The sequence below is a fragment of the Vidua chalybeata genome, chromosome 16, assembly GCF_026979565.1.
Source record: "Vidua chalybeata isolate OUT-0048 chromosome 16, bVidCha1 merged haplotype, whole genome shotgun sequence".
NCBI lineage: Eukaryota > Metazoa > Chordata > Aves > Passeriformes > Viduidae > Vidua > Vidua chalybeata.
In genome coordinates, this window is record NC_071545.1 from 1,571,775 (window position 1) to 1,588,665 (window position 16,891).

At 55.2% G+C, this 16,891-nt stretch overlaps 1 protein-coding gene and 1 long non-coding RNA gene across 2 annotated transcripts; one reads left to right on the plus strand and one right to left on the minus strand.

Moving 5' to 3' along the window:
* Positions 1-3,256: 3,256 nt before the first annotated feature.
* Positions 3,257-9,789, minus strand: NME3 (NME/NM23 nucleoside diphosphate kinase 3). Its single transcript, XM_053957595.1, has 5 exons — positions 7,628-9,789; positions 7,208-7,338; positions 6,699-6,800; positions 6,124-6,236; positions 3,257-5,415 (listed from the first exon to the last, which is right to left on the minus strand). Exons 1-5 carry the CDS (start codon positions 7,734-7,736, stop codon positions 5,298-5,300), a joined length of 573 nt encoding a protein of 190 aa, XP_053813570.1. The 5' UTR covers positions 7,737-9,789; the 3' UTR covers positions 3,257-5,297.
* Positions 8,100-16,871, plus strand: LOC128796181 (uncharacterized). The gene is made up of 4 exons (XR_008433742.1): positions 8,100-8,185; positions 9,789-9,923; positions 12,241-14,413; positions 15,682-16,871. It is a non-coding gene; the product is annotated as an uncharacterized LOC128796181 (long non-coding RNA).
* The last annotated feature ends 20 nt before the right edge of the window (positions 16,872-16,891 follow it).

The following is a 16,891-nucleotide window of genomic DNA, read 5'->3' on the forward strand; positions in this document are numbered from 1 at the left end:
TGCCCTCGCGCCGGGCCGCGCGCGCCACGGCCAATCAGCGACCGCCTCGGCGACCGCGCCTCGCACCGCGACCAATCAGCGGCCGCCGCCGCGGCCACACCTCGCGGGAAAGGCTCGCGGACGGCCGCCCCTCACCACGTGATGGCGGCGCGCCAATCCCCGCCGCCGGCACCGCCCCGTCCCGGCGGCCCGCGCGCGGCGGCGGGAGGGGCGGGAAGATGGCGGCGGCCGCTGAGGGAGCGCCCGGAGAAGCTGCGCCCGGAGAAGCCGCCCCCGCGGCCGCTTCACTCACCCAGCAGCGTTTGGTGGAGCCTCATAGGGGCGTGAAGCCTCCAGGAAGCTGCGTTCATCCTGCCCCTCGTGTCCCTTAAACAAGCTCAGGTTTCTTCCATAGAATGAAATGCAGCGTAGGGAATGTGTGTAACGATAAGGCGCAACAGAGTAATCTAATATATCTCAACAGTAGTTCGTGTGGATAAGGCTGCAGGCCTGTGCTGGAACACCTTGGCTGGAGATGACAACTCCCAGCAGACCCTGAACCTGTTCGGGCCTGGCTGCTCCAGCTGGACGGGACACGATGGGATCCATCCCGGGCACTGACGGAGCTGACCGATGTCATCCTGGGACCTCTCCGTCATTTTTGAGTTTGGGGAGTCTGGACAGGTGTCTGTTGAGTGGAAGGTGCTAAATGTCCCAGTTCTCAAGCAGACTTAAGGAAGAAGACCCTGCATCCTCCAAGCCTGTCAATCCCACTTCAATGTCTGCTGAAATCCTGGAGGTTATTTAGGGAGGTGCTGAAAGCCCCTTGAGAGACAACGCAGGCAGCAGTCACAGCCAGTGTGGGCTCACAGGGGGAAGGTCCTGCTTCATCTGCTTAATTCCCAACTGTGAGAAGCTCAGGCACTTCCCCAGAGTCACAAAATGGCTCAGGCTGGAAGAACCCACAGTGGCTCAGGCAGGGTCAGCCCAGGGCACAGGGCTGTGTCCAGACAGTTCTGAAATATCTCCAGTAACAGAAACTCCACTGTCTCTCTGGGCAGCCTGTTCCAGTGTACAAGGAAGGTTTTTGTCGTGTTCATTTGTGACTTCTTGGGCTCAGTCACTGCCCGTGGCTCTGGTGCCATTGCTGGGCCCTGGAGCAGAGCCTGGCTCTGCCCTGCCCCTCCCTGCACCCAGGGCTGAGGGCCCCTCTCAGCTGGGGCTCCTCTCCAGGCTGAGCAGCCCCAGCTCCCTCAGCCTTTCCTCACAGGGAGATGCTCCAGACCCTTAAGCATCCTCACGGCCTCCACCAGACCAGCTCCAGGAGCTCCATGTCCCTCCTGTCATGGCACAGCATTCCAGGTGTGCCTCACAGGCTGGGCAGAGGGGCAGGATCCCCTCCCTCACACCCCCCAGGAGCCCCCCCTTGGCCCCTGGGCTGGTCAGAATAAGTTGGTGTCACCCTCTTCTCCACAGAGCTGCAGCCCCAGCCCAGCCTGGTGCCTGGGGTTGTTCCTCCCCAGATGCTGGACCCTGCTCTGCCTGTGCTGGATTCCAGAAGGTTCCTCTCTGCCCCTCTGCCTTTCTCAAGGTCCCTTTGAAGGGCCACACAACCCTCTGAGCAATCAGCCCCTCCTCCCAGCTGTGTCAGTCATCTTTGTGCTGACCAAGGGAAGACGGTAGATGTGGTGGTTTTGGGGTTTTAGCAAAGCTTTTGCTGCCATCTCTAACACTCTCTTGGATAAACTGTCCCTCACACAGTGAGTTTATTCCTTTACAGGGGTGAGCAGACAGTGCCAGGTCAAGCTCAGAGGATTACAGTAAATGGGGTCACATCAGGAATGGTCCCAAATGGCTTTCCCTGTATCCAGCCCGGTTTTCCTGGAATTTCCAGGGATGTTGGGGAAGGGGCTGGGACATCCAGATGTGCAGGAAGATCCAAAAATCCCCTGATTTGGGTGGCTGGATATGGCAGCAAAGCTGGGATGAGGCTGGAATGAAAGGAGACCCTTCCAAATCCAGGGAAAAGAGGGAGAAAATCCCATTAATCCCATGGAACTGGATTTTCTAGGGCAGAGAAAAAGGACAGTCACCAGTGGGACTGTATGCACAGGGCTCTGCTCGAGGGCTGGTGCTCTTGAATGTTTTCAGAAATGCTCCAGATTCAGGAATTTAACATACATTAGGCAGGTCTGCCAACAACAGTGACCTGGAAGGGGCTGTGGAGCCCCAAAGGGCCCTTACAGGGAGCTGGGCAGTCACAACCTTTGTGAAATTCAGCAGCAGTGCTGGACTCTACACCTGGGACAGGGCTGGGGACACAGTCTGGGGGATGAGAGGCTGGAGAGCAGCCCAGCACACTGGGGGTTGACAAGAGGAGCCATCAGTGGCAGCCAAGAGCCAACTCTACCCTGGGTACAGCTCGGCTGGGAGAGGGGATTGTCCTGCTCTGCACTGGGGCTGGAGCTCTGTGTTCCCACTAACGGGGCTGGGAGCAAAACTGTGGAGAGAACAGGTCAGAAGAGAGAACATGGAGCAAAGCTACAGAGAGAACATAAAATTTTTAACCCTCTTTCATTTTCAAATACTCTGTGTTTGTGTTTGGCTGACAGCACTAGCTCAGACCTAACTCCTTAGCAAATGCACTGCTGGAAATGCAGGGAAAAGCCCCAGGAGCAGAAACCAGGGTCTGACATGGGCTATGCAGCCAAGAGGATGCTGCAGGGCTCTTCCAGTGGTGCCAGGCAACAGGAGGAGGAACAACAGCCAGAAGCTAAAACACAAGAAGTCCCCGCTCAACACGAGGAAGAATTTCTTTGGGTGGCAAAGCATGGGAGCAGGTGCTCAGGGAGGGCATGCAGTTTCCTGCTCTGGAGACATTCCAAACCCACCTGGACACATTCCTGTGATGGCTGCTCCATGTGACTCTGCTCTGACAGGGAACTGAATGATCTCCAGAGGTCCTTTCCAACCCCAACTATTCTGGAATTTTGTGAGTCCTGCAGAAGCACAGACCCTGCTGTTTCTGCTGCTATGAGCATGTGGTGCTGCAGCATCAGCCTGGCTCCACTGAACATCACCCCAGCCAGACTTCTGCTTCAGTGAGAAGCACAAGAGCCCTGCACAGGGCACAGCAAGGGCATCTCTGCTGCCTTCACCTCCTCCAGCTCTGACACACAACTGCTGCACCCAAAACCTCCCCTCCATGCTGCTGCCCAGGCTATTTTTGACAAGCACCTGCAGCCTCCTGCCTTCAAGGGCCCCAAGAGGAACAACAGACAGCTTCTACATTTATTATTACAGTTTAGCACAGTCTTGGACAGAGGAAAAGCAGCAGAAAACAACATGCAAAGCAATTAAAAGTGCCCAGGGGCTCGAGGAAGACCCCCAGAGCTCAGCTCCTGTACCTGCTCCCAGCAGTGTCTCTGGGGGCCCTTTCCCTGCAGCTGCTGCTCCGTCTTGCCCCAGAGTGGGACGAGGTCATGGCAGACACCAAACCTACACACACACAGAGGAGAGGACTGGCCTGGGACTCTGGCTTGATGAGTCAGGTCTGTTATCTGACTGGAGTTCAGTGCACTTTCAAACAGGAGGCATCTTAAATCCTGTCTGTGTAGTCAGGGAGAAGAGGGATCCTTCAGGAAGAGGCTCAGAGACGAAGGAGACGAAGCTCAGCTATTTGGGCACGGTTTTCCTGTGTCAGAGCTGGCAGTTCTTGGTGCCAACAGCTCTTCTCAGTGCATCTGTTAAACAACAAACATGGCCTTCCTCCCACTGGCTTCATACCTCAGTCTTCACCAGCGCATTCTGCAGCCCTGCTGCAGCCAGACTCCAAGTTCAGCCAAGTGGACAAGTTCCAGGAACAAATGGGATCTGTCAGGTATTTAGAGCTGGACACAGGTGCTTGGAGAAGGCCCCAAGGCAGGAGGAGCCTTGGCTGAGGCAGCTGGACAGCCCCACTCACTGGAGGGAGACCTCCCAGCCCTGCCCTGCTCAGCCCCACCACCGTGGGACCAGCACGGAGCACGAGGGGGGGGTGACTTCACTCTGCTCTCTAAGAGCTGCCCTCATTCCCCAGCACCTACAAAACTGAGGACCCACAGGGACAGGCTTTTAGGGCACAGGTCAAACTCATCCTGCACACAGTAAAGCCCTGGGGATCTTGTTCCCTTGGTTTATCCATGTCCCTGTTCCATGGCAGGACTCCATATCACTGTCCCTGTCCTTTTGCTCTGGTGAGGCTGCACAGGGAGCTCAGACACAGCACAACTCTGAGGAGCTGGGTGGCCCAGGCACAGCTCACAGGTGGTGTCCAGCCCATTACAAACTGGTTTCCAGATACCCTCCCAGCAGAAAAGCTCCACTGCAAGCTCTCAGGAGGACAAGGAAGATCTCAAGACCTGCCAGAGCTCAGTGCCAGGACTCCACAGCCTCTGCTGTGCACAAGAGAGAGGTAAATACTCCCCTAAATAGTCCTTCCCGAGCCCCAGGTCCACAAATCCTTCCCTGCCTCCCTCTCCCCCTGCTATTTCTGTGGCTGCCCCAGTGCTGCTGCCTCGCATCAGTGATCATGGAGGGACAATCTGGTGTCAGGCTGGGTCAGGGCCATGCAGCCCCAGAGAACCAGAGCAGGCCTGAAGGAGCTGCTTCCCACTCCCAGCAGCCACAGCCCAGGAAGCAGAGCCTGAGGAATTGTGCGTTTAGCAGCATTTGGAGAATCTTCCTTCCATGGACTCACTCATCACATCTGAAACTGGGTGAGCTTCTGCCAGTCCCAGCACACAGGGCTCCCACCAAGGGAGAGAGAATTGTCCCATCCTTCATTCCTTGTCTTAGAGTGAACTCCAAAATGAGAATTTGCTCCCTTATCCTACAGCAGCCCAATTCTTTAAGAGCCTTTGGTGAAAAGCCTTCTAGAAATGCAGGTAAATTGTCAAGCCCATCACCTCGTGACCAGCACCTCTCCCAGCAGCAAGGAACACACATTCTCCTGCTCCAGGCAGGGATGAGAACACCCAGGAATGGGCCAAGAGCCCGAGTTTTGCTTCAATTAATCAGCTTGAGCTACTTGGGATTTAAGATGCTGCAGCAAACAGAGCAACAATACCAACTACTTACTAGAGCAGAGAGAGAAAAAAAGAAAGAGCTCCCCTTGGCAGGAGCTGAACCAGCGTTCCACGCACAGCCCAGCTCCTAGGATCCCACAGACACAAGAGGAATCCCACAGAGGATCTGCAGCCAGCCCCAGCAGCTGCCATGAAATGGATGGAGGTGTGCTGTGTCCCAGCAGGAAGATGAACTTCCCTTGGGATCGCTGCTCACTCGTAGATCCAGTGTGCAGCCATGTCCTCCCAGCACGGCAGCTCCTCGGGGCGGAACCAGAGCGAGATCTCCTGCTGGGCACTCTCCACCGAGTCACTGCCGTGGATCACGTTCCTGTGGGCAAGGAGAGAGGGAGCAGCTCTCACCAAGCTGAGAAAGGTGGGAGAGGGATGCTGCAGCCTGCTAAATTCCCCCTTGGCCAATTTCATTAAAGCGATGGAGCCAGTCCTGTCCCACAATATCCCCTCCTATCCCACACCACTCATCCTTCCAGCAGTGCCAGTTCCCAGCACAGCCCCCTCCTTTGCTGAGGAACCTTTTGTTTGCTACAGGAGGAGCTGCAAGTGGCTGTAACTCTGGGATGTGCATTTTTTATGTCAGGGATTGCAGCTGTGCCTCCAGATTTTCCCCCTTCCATCAAAGCAGGTTTTGTATCAGATACCAGGAAACAGATCTAAGCTAGGATGGTTCAGTAAGAGGCTAGGGCCACCCAAGGTCACCACCCATGGATATTCACCTGCTCCCACAAAAGGACTGAGTGGGAGCCCCCCTTCCTCTTCACAGCCTGACAGTCCCAATTACCAGAGGAAAACAGGGAAAGCTCTCCTGGTTTCAACAGAGGACTCAGGAGGAAGGAAAGACACAACCCAGGCTCTTCCTCCTATTAAAGCCAACCCTGGGAAGCAGAGCTCAGCTCTAGTCTGAGCACAAAAGGGAGAACTTCTGCTCTGGGAATGCAGACTCATGGCTCGTGCAGGCCTGGCACAGGAATGCCTGGACAGGATGCCCTGAAACACTGAAGGAAGAAGTCAAAGCTCTCACTTGCTGACTTCCACACAGAAGTCTCCTCGGATGGTGCCAGGCCTGGATTCAGCTGGATTGGTCTCCCCGATCATGGTGCGAACTGTCTTCACCACATCCAGGCCCTGCCAGACCTACAGGAGAGAAAACCAGGATCAGCTTCCACAGCTGCCCCAGCAGGTCACATCTGCCCTCTGAATTCCCCACCGGTGCTGTCTCACCGGGTGAGAGACAGCAACGGTCTCTCCAAATTAGTCTTCCAAAGGTGATTTTGGAAAATAATCCAAACTGTTTGTGGATTTCTCCCCATCCCTGGAAGCGCTCAAGGCCAGGCTGGATGGGGCTTAGAGCAGCCTTGGTCTAGTGGAAGGTGCCCCTGCCATGGCAGGGGTGGAACGAGACCTTTAAGGTACCTTCCAACCCAAACCATTTTATGATTTAACTTACAACAGAAAACATCCCTGCAGTTCAGTACAGCTTCAAGAGACCCTCTGAGAGGAGATATCACCTTCCTTCCACTGTGCCAACAGCCACTGCTGCTCACACCTTGCACTCTGTCCCTGTTCCTTGGCCCAGGGGCCCTGGCCAGCACTCACCATGGCCACGATGGGCCCGGAGCTCATGTACTTCACCAGGCGGCCGTAGAAGGGACGGTCCCGCAGGGCGATGTAGTGTTCCTTCAGCAGCTCCTCCGAGGCCTGCACAGAGCACAGAGCTTAGTCTGCTCCCACATGGGGCATCTGGGCAAGGGCTGCGCCTCAGGGATGCAGGAAATTAAGAGAATTAAGCTCTTGCACAGATGCTCAGTTCCAGGAGTGAAACAGCAGGAGCCTGACACAGAGAGGAGTTTCCAGCTGCCAGCTTACAGTGACAGCCCTGGAGCACAGGCACAGCCAAGGGCAGACAGGCTCCCCACAGCTGGAATCGCCCCTCCCAGTGCCAACTCTCCTCTGAGCTGCGAGGATTTGCTGCTGGAACACCAGCAGATTGTACGGGCCGGATGAAGGCAGAACCCCCAGCAGTTACCAGCACAGCCGAGGCCTGGGGGGCTGCAGGGGCTCCTCGACTCCAGGGACCCCCAGCCTGGGTGGGCCCAGCCGCTCACCTGCAGCAGCTTCATCCCCACCAGCTGCAGCCCCTTCCTCTCGAAACGCCGGATGATCTCCCCAACCAGGCGCCGCTGGACCCCGTCCGGTTTGATGGCCACGAAGGTTCGTTCATTGACCCCGCCGAAGGCTGCAGGGACAGGGCAGAGGTCTGAGGGGGGAAGGGGACGCCTCCAGGCCTTCAGCCAAGCGGGCACAGGGGGGTCGCAGGCCCTCAGCCGTGGGGACACAGGGGGTTCCCAGGTTCCCGCAGGGGAGGGCAGGGCGGTCCTGGCCGCAGAGGGCACAGGGGGGCCTGGCCCGGGCCTTCAGCCGCGGGGTCTCTCCCGGGGAAGGGAGGTCCCTGGCTCTGAGGCACAAGGGGGGTGGGGATCCCTGGTCCTCAGAGCCAGGGCCGGGGGTCCCGTCCCGTTCCGTACCGCTGTGGAAGAGGCCGGCGAAGAGCCCCAGCACCAGGCAGATCATGGCGGCGCCGCTCTTAAAGGGGCCGTGCTCCCCCCGCGCTGTCACCGCCCCCCGCGGAACCATCGTGCCGGGGCGCGGAGCGGCGGGGCCGAGACACGGGGACACCGGGTACGGCCCGTTCCCATGGCAACGGGCGGGCGCGGTGCAGGCCCGGGGCACACCCCGGGCTCCGCCGGTGCGAGGTGTCCCGGCCGCGGCCTCCTTGCTGCCGCCTCTGAGCTCCCCTGTGCCGCTGGCCCGGAGACAGCCGCCCGGGTGTTTATGAGACTGTTTTGCCTCCGCTGTCTCTGTCGTTGCGGTCGTGACTGCACACTAGTCGTGGTTACACCAGTGCGGTTGCGGGGCAGCCGCTGTGGTACCGGGCAGCCCCTCCAGCTCGGGCAGGGAGCTCGGGAAGAGGAGCTCTGAGCTGCCACGGGCCGTGCTGCGAGAGCAGAAGGGCAGAGCTCCAGCCGCGCCGGGCTGGGGAGCTCCTCTGTGCAGAGCACACGCTGCTGGCTTCATTTTGGGGGGTAAGACCCCGGCTCTTAACGCGATCCCAGCCTCAGGGGTCGTCAGGAAGGTCGTTAGGACTGCACTCCAGGGCTCCATTTCCTGCTCTCAGGAACTCACCTCTTGCTTCAGATCCCTCCAAAATCCACCTCTGGAAACACCAGCCCATGCAATACCTGCGCCAGCTGCCCTGTGCAGGGCTGGCTTTGCTCCCAGAACTGTTCGGGTGCCTCATGCAGTGCGGGGTCTGCTTCCATCCTGCTTCTCGTGTTCAGAGACCGTGTTCTGCTCCCTCTCCTCTGTTCAGCTCTTGGCTGGGACAAGCAGGGGTCCGTCTCCAAACAGCAGGGATCCAGCTGCTTTATCCAACATCGTTTTGAGTAAATTATTCCTGCGTTTGTACCAATAAATAATTCGTGGTTGTAGCCTGGCGGTCCAGAGCGTGGCTTTGCCCGAGGAAAGCTGACCCCGTTTGCTCCAGCACAGTCGCGCTGCGCTGGTTGTTACCGTGCCGGTGGAAAAGCCTTTGTAGGATAAACCGAGGGCGGTGCCAGAGGCTTTTCCCAGAGGCTGCTCCCGGAGCTCTGGTGCCGGCAGAGGGAGCGCAGGCAGCGCGGAGCAGCTCCCGGCCCTCGGCAGCGCAGGGCCCGTCCCGTCCGGGCACGGCCGCTGGGGCTGCCCTAAAACAGCGCTGGAATTTTCAGGTGCACAAGCAGCGTTGTCAGCCCTCCCCTCGTGTTCTTAGGGACAGCCGGGCTATTTTGTTGGAACAGCTCAAACAAATCCCGTCTGGAGCAGGTGTCCGTGCAGGGAAACAGCCCTCACACGCTTGGGAAAGGTTGCAGAGCACTCAGAAGAAGGTGCCTAATGGTGTCAGCTCTCACTTAGCTGCTCACAGAGCCACTAATGAAGAGCACATTCTCCATGTGCTGCGGGTGACATCTGTGTGTGTCCAGCCTGGTGTGCAGGAGCGTCGTAGCTGAGACAATACAAAGCAACACTCCATTTTCAGAAGGCTTCAAACCCTGTTTTTATTTTAGCATGCATGCTTTTTATACATCCTTACAAGACTCATAAGTTTACACTTTACCCTTTGGTCAGGAAAGACAAACAAAGTGCTCATTGGAACAGGTTTCTCTTATTTATCCTTCTTTCTTTCTTGGTTTTTATGTCAATGACCTTGGTAGGAAATTCTTTCAGGGGTAGATGTGGATCCTCTTCTCAAACTTCTCTCTGGCTCACAGAAGTCACTGTGAAACCTCTTCCACACAGGAGTGGCAGTGGGGCTGAAGGAGTGTGGCAGGTGGTGAAACCCAGCTTCCTAACTCCAGCCTGATGGCTGATCTCAGTCTTCCTTCACAGAAGGCTAACTCAAAAATAGTGATGTTTCTGTCAATTTAATAAGATTTATTCTAGGACACTTTTCGAGGTGCCTGCAGAGGTGTCAGTGATGAAGTCAGCAGCTCAGTCCCCAGCCCAGCCAGCACCCATGTGTGCTGCAGGCAGCCAGACTCCCACACAGGCAGCATCCCTCATTTCACACTTGTTTTATTTCTGTTGTTTCTCAGTGCTGATGAAACACCTCATTTTCTCATACCAGAGTTGTTCTGTCATTCTCCACAGGTCTCCTCAAAGATCCTGATGCAGGCACTTGGGTGAAAGTTTTCATTTCCTTGGACTGTAAATGTTCTTTGGAGCCTCAGGCAGTTCCCTGCAGCAGAACTTGGAGGAGAAACTTGTCAAAAACTCTCTGCTTGGGTGAGTCCTTCTCATCTTCTCTGGCAATGCTGTGCTGTGGGGAGAAGTCTTTGACTTCCCTCTCTAGGATTCCCAGAAATATGGATTACTGATTTCCAGGTGGCTTAGGAAATGGAGCTGAGCCTGATTCCCAGGCAGATTCTTCCTGAGCCAATGTCTTTTAGGCACAGTTTTAGGCAGGTGTGTATCTAGGGTGAGCACAGGAAGCTGCAGTAAGCAAGAATGAGACTACAAATCCTTCCTACAGAGCTTTCACTTGGGTGCTCAGCATTCCCATCCCAGATGTGCGCATGGAATGGTGCCACAGGCAGCAGCTGCACATCTGGAAGGGCTGAACAAATTTGCTGCCCCATTTGGAAAGCCCAGTGGTCACTTTTTGAACGCCTCAGTGGGAACCTGAAAGGCCAGGTACCTTATGGCACCAAACACCTTCAAATTTCAGTGGGAAGGTTCAATGTGGAGGATCCCAGCATGGCAGGGGAGGCTGGGATGGGCTGTTCCCCTGCTCGCCCCCACTGCAGGAATTTCAGGCGGAGGCAGAACTCTATTTTTGCTCCTGCTGGATAGAACATTGCAGATCCTGTGCTTATGTAAGAGACTCCAAAGCATGTAGGTGCACATAAGGTGGGCATCCAACACTGTGCAGTGCAGACAAAGGCTTTTTGTCTCCTTTCATCACACTCCACAACTTCTGCAGTTGGCACTGCCTTCCTTCTCAGGCTCTTTTTGCACCTTTTTGCCTGTTTGGAGAGGATTTTCACCTTTCAGTTCAGCTGTGGTTTTCCACCAGCATTGCATTGGCACAGCCTGGAGTGTTGGTGCCTCTCACAGTGTGGGCTCTGCACAGGTGCAGACCTGTCTACTTTCACCCTGGACTACTGATCCTGCTGGAAATATTTCACCTTTTAGGATAAAGAGGGGTTGGTAGAGCCAGAAGATTTCCTGAAGCACCTTTTGCTGGACACAGAGGATACAAATGTCAAAGCCAGAGCTACACAAGGTGCTCCACAGCAAGGGAACATGGAACAGACAAGAGGATCCATTCCAAAGTGCCATTGCTCCACCCTGGAACAAAGCTCTGATACAGAGGGGGGTGCTCTGAAAACTGGGTGTTGCTGTCTGAGGACAACAGAAGGTCTCCAGGGATACACCTCTAACCCCAGGACAGGTGGTGCTTCCTCAGAGGGAACAGCTCAAACCTTGCCTTTCCTTGCATTTGGCTTTTCCATTCTCATGGAGTTCATGAAAGATTTCCTGGAAAGAAACACTCAGGGTCCACAGCCCAGGGAAACACTTGCACTTTGGAGCAGAGGTTTATGTTAGTTCTCACTTCTGTGCAGTGCTACAGCATTTCATTTACACCTGTCTGGGCAGCCTGGGCTTCTTCTCTGAAAGTTCCAGTCCATCCAGTCCCATCCAAGGCCAGAGAAGGACAGGCTGGAATAGCCAGTGCCAGTGAGGAGCTGGGTGCTGATGCTCTGGAGGGCAGCAGGACACTGGCTGCTGTTCAGTACCCTGAGAGATGTGCACGGCCTGGAGCCCTTGTTGTGGGCTCTGAGTGTGTCACTTGTGTGCTGCTCCCAGTCCTTCCTGTCCTGTAGGTGCAGGGCACAGGAGTCTCCTCTGTGCTGATGCTGGGATCACATCCAAAACTCCTGCACAGATGCAGCTGCAGTAGCTTGGTCTGTCCTGTTCTGTCTGGAGTATTTCATAGAATCCCAGAGTGCTTTGAGTTGGAAGAGACCTCAAAGGCCATCCCATTCCACCCCCTGCCATGGACAGGGACACCTTCCACTGTCCCAGGCTGCTCCAAGCCCTGTCCAGTCTGGCCTTGGGCACTGCCAGGGATCCAGGGGCAGCCACAGCTGCTCTGGGCACCCTGTGCCAGGGCCTGCCCACCCTCCCAGGGAACAATTCCTTCCCAATATCCCATCCATCCCTGCCCTCTGGCAGTGGAAGCCATTCTCTGTGTCCTGTCCCTCCATCCCTTGTCCCCAGTCCCTCTCCAGCTCTCCCAGCCTGGCTCCAGAGCAGAGGGGCTCCAGCCCTTGGAGCATCAGAGATGATTTCTCAGGTCCTGCTCCTGTCTCACCACCTCCTCAGCTCCTCACCTAAGCCCATGAGGATAAATGTCTTTGTATAAAAACCCAGCTGTGGCTGATGGAGTTCTGCCAGCAGAGGCAGACAGTGGGTCTCACTGTGGTTTGGTGGTCTCCTCTCACTCACAGGGGAGCTGCTGCCACACCTTTATTTCCAGCTGCAGGTCAGATTAGAGGTGGCAGATCTGGGACTGAGCCTGACCTTTCCCTCTTTACAGACAGCAGCCCTGGAGTGTGAGTGTGTGGGGCCCCTGCATGAGCCCTGTGCCCACAGCAGGGCAGGCAGCAGCCCCTGAGCCTGGCAATGCAGAGCCCCTGCTCCCAGGGAGCTTCCTTTGCCTCACGAGGAGATACTGGAGGTAAAACTTGGAGTCCTTGAAGCTTTCTGTCACTGTGAAGGTTGTGCTGATGGCAAAGTCCCACGTGTGTGAGTTCTGTGAAGGAATGCTTTGCCAGGAAGGTGGTGGCTGCCTTGGATCACGTTGCATCCACTTGCTTACACCTTCACCCTGGCTGGCAGTGGGATTGAGGAGGAACTGCAGACTTTGAGGCAGTATTTGGAGCCCCTTGTTCAGAGGGGCCTGAATGCAGCCTCCCCTCTCCAAATCCACCACCAGCTGCTCAGTGAAAGGGGCTGTTGTTTCTCTCTCAGTTCCCTGCCTTGCAGAGCCTGTGTCCCCCCAGCAGTGCTCCTTGTGATGCCACAGTAGTCACAAAGTAGGTCAAACACCATCTAAACCCTGGCTTGATATCCCTTGAGCTAAATTCCTGCCCTGCCTGAATGTGCCCCAGAGGGGGTTAAGAGTCATGGCTTATGGGCAGCTAAGAAAGATGAGCAGCTTTGCAGTAGGTGTGTAAACAGCTCTGGGCAGCCTGGGCTCCCTGCCCTGCCATCCCGGCTCCCTGCCCTCCCATCCTGGGCTCCCTCCCCTGCCAGGCCAGTCCTGGCTTATCTCGCCCAGGGAAGTGTCCAACCCATGTGCTTTCAGGGAATTAGTAAGGTTGGAAAAGACCTCCAAGATCAAGTGTAACCTTTGACCAAACACCACTGTGCCGGCTAAGCCATATCAGGAAGTACTACATCCACTGATTTTTTGGCCACTCCCAGGGATGGTGACTCCAGCACTGCCCTGCTACTCCCACCAGGTGATTGGTGACACCAGCTCTAGCAGGGCTGAAGAGGGTGAGAACCTCGGGCCATCCTGGCTCACCTGAACCTTGGTCCATGTGTTACATGTTTCACCTCTCACTTCTCTGGGTGCTGCAGCCATGGGGTAACACCAGTGCTGTGTGTAGCAGCAATTTGGCCAGCACCTCTCTGACAAGGGCAACAACAAAACACCTGGACAACTGAGTTATTTCCCTCACATCCCAAGCCCAGAGCTTTGGGAAACCTCAGTGAAAGTTACAGGAATGTTTGTCTGTGGCTGCCAGCCTGTCCTTCATGCTGTCAGTGGAAGGGCCCAGATTATTTGTGTGTCTCAAGATTCTTTTGAGTCTCTGCAGATGAAAATCTGTTCTCCTGGTGAATGCAGTGGTGACTCAGCACTAGGGAAGGAGGGAAGATGACCTTAGGAAAGTCTTTTTACCCCTGTGCTCTGGAGATGTCCAGGAAAGGAAAGAAGATTGAGTGGGGAAAAATATTAGCCCTTAGCAGAAAGAGGCTTTATGAGGAGCCCAGAGCTTAATGCCAGGGTGATGCTTCAGGTTTTAGCTTTTCTATGTTTCAGATTCTGTGCTGCTTTAGTGTGTACTTCTGAACTTCATATTAGAAGATAGCGAGTTCTCTTCACAGAGCAGAGAGACAAAACAATTCCTGCTCTAGCTGGGGACCAAGGACAAATGATCCAAATCTCAGGCCCAAGAGCACAAACAACGTGAAGAGAGAAAACCAAGAAGGATGGGATTTCATAAGCTAAAGCTGTAACTGGACAATTAACTCCAATAAGCAAATGGACCAGAACTTATAAAACTGAGAGATCCCATGACCAGTTGTGCATTTTGTGACCATTTTGAGTTCACCTGGGGTGTAGCCCTGGCTGGGCTCCTGTGATGCCCAAGGTGGATCCACTGAGGCCTCCTAATAAATCCCTGCTTTATTCTTTAGCTCTGTCTAGTCTCTGTTCTAGGTCAGCCTTCCCAAGGCATCACAGGGAGGGCTGCAAGCTCTGGGGTCTGGCACACAGCAGCCTCAGGCCTTGCTCCCAGCTCTTTCTGCAGGAGACAGCTGGAGCTGCAGGAGTTTCCTTCCTGCCCTTCCAGGGTCAGGGGTTGCATGAGGAGAAGAACAACCCAGGACTCTGGCAGGTGTGGAAGTGACAATTCCAGCAGTAGAAGAGTCAGCCCTGCAGCAGCAGCAGCTACAGTAGAAGCAACCCCTCCCTGCTACAGGTAAGCCCTCAAAGCCCTCTGTGGCCTGTTAAAGCTTGGAGGACAAGGGCAAGGAGGGCTGTCATGGGAATCTTCACTAAAAGCTCTGTGTTGATGGAGCAAACAAGCCCTGCACATGCCACCAGTTCCCCAGGGAAGCAAGCCTTGTCTCTGGGTGTGTGATTAAACCAGAGCCTTTTTCCAGTAGTATTTGCTCACCCTCCTGTTGGCCCTCCCAGGCCTCTCCCTGCTGCAGTCTCCCTTCCCAGGACGTGCTCACATCACCTTGGATGATACCTTTGGCTGCCCGCCCAGCCAGGGCAGCTCAGGGTTGTTGGGGCAGCCACTGTCCCCCATGGTCTGTCCCTCAGCTCTAGGTTTGATGTCCCAGTGGCTGCTGCTGCAGTCTGACAGCTACAGCCCCTCAGGCAGAAAATGTGTCACTCCAGAGCTGTGGGGGCTCTCCTCATGATGTACCCCACACCTTCCTTGCTCTTCTGCTCTCTGATCCTTCTGGGAGCTGTTTTAGCTCACCAAGTTCTCCCTCCCCCCACACCCCTGAGCTTTCTGCTGTTCCTGACTGAGAATGGCAGGAGCAGGATTAGACTGAGGTGCTCTGACCCTTCTGACAGCAGCTCAGCCAATGGATGAAGGCACATTTTCATCAGCACATGCTTGTTTTTGTGACCATTAATCATGTAAAACTCCTACTGGATGAGGAACTCTGACAGAACCTTTTTTTTATGTAATCTCATGTAGTCAAATACTCTCCTGTCCTTTTCCTTGCCCTGGAGCCTTGGTCTCTGGCCTCAGCATAGCCTCTCTGGAAGATGAATTTCTTCCCAGTGCCAGAGGGCAGGACTGGATGGGATATTGGGCAGGAATTGTTCCCTGGGAGGATGGGGAGGCCCTGGCACAGGGTGCCCAGAGCAGCTGTGGCTGCCCCTGGATTCCTGGAAGTGTCCAAGGCCAGGTTGGATGGGGTTTGGAGTGACCTGGGCTAGTGGGAGCTGTCCCTGCCCATGGTCCTTTCCAACCCAAACCATTCTAGGATTTTATGAAGTGGCCTTACAGCTCTCTCGGGACAGATAGCACACAACTGTTTGTGCAAGGTCTGTTTCCAAGTGAGATATTTGTTTGTTCTGAGCTTCGTCTTCCCCATCCTGATATGTTTCAATGAAGGCTCAGTCATGGATCCTCTCTGTTACAATGGGATTGAGTCCTGCAGGGAAGATTGAGGTCTTCTAGAGAATCTGTGCTAACTGTTCCCTCCTCCTCTGTGCTCGAAGGCCTATGGAGAATGCAGCACAGAAGGTGACAAGTGACACCCTCTGAGCATCCCAGTGACAATGGGCCAGCAGCAGCAAAGACCACCGTATTGGGGCACATCTCTAAGCCCAGCCCTGTTCTGGTTTTGTCCTGGTCCCCCCAGAGGGACTGTGGCTGGTGTTGGTCACTCCTTTTATCTGCCAGTGCGTGGCTGTGGCTGAGCTGCAGCTGGGAACCCAGCCAGGGGAAAGCAGCTGATTCTCCTTCAGAACAGAGACTTGCACATTAATAAATGTCTCATTACAGATGCTTTCTTCAGCCTCTTGGCTCTCATTTCCTCTTTCAGCTTCCCCAGCTTTCTCTCCTGCTGGCTGGAAAGCTGCCTGTCTCCTGTGAGAGCTAAGGAATGTTGGAACAGGGCCTGGTGTAGCTCTGTCCTTGCAGGTGAGGTGCTGGACAAGCCATGTATTTTCTTCAGTGTGTCCTGACATCCCATGTCCTGCTCTGGCTCTATTTCTGTAGATCCTGCTGTGGCTTCCAGGGACATGTTTGAGTCACTTTGGAAAACACCTGCCAACTGTCAAAACCAGCTGAGAGGAGAGGAACCACTTCCTTGGGGTAACACAGCTCAGGGCAGGGCAGTTTGTTCACTGAACTCCCAACACGAGAAAATGCTGAATAAGCTCCTGAAAACCCACAAGAAATGGTCGGTTAGGATGAAATTCTCTTTTCCCAAAGCAAGTGCTCCACTATTACTCAGAAAGAGCCACAGCCAGGATGGGGGTGGGTCAGGGCTCCCCCAGTGCCTGCTGAGGTTTAGGATTGTTCACTGGGGCTTTCCACAGTGACACAGAACCCCTGAACTTCTTCCCACAGCCCTGGAGCAACCCCTGAACTTCTTCCCACAGCCCTGGAGCAACCAGTGCTGCAGGAGCAGGAGAGCCCCTCCAAACCACATCCCTCCCTGCTCTGCCTGCAGCTGCTGCTGCTGCTTGAGTCAGTTCCTGGGGAAGAGCAAACCAGCAAGGCAGCTTGTTCTGCCTGCAGCACCAGTCCAGGGGCATGGACAGAGCCTGACCTGCTGCAGAAAAGTTCTCATTCAAAGCCTGGCCCCAGAGCAGCAAGAGCCATCTTTGCTTCAGGATTTTGGGAATGAGCTCAGCAGGGAAGAAGTGCACATGGTGCAGGAAGTTTTACCTGAACCTTTGGGGGTCTGTCACGGGAGCAGAG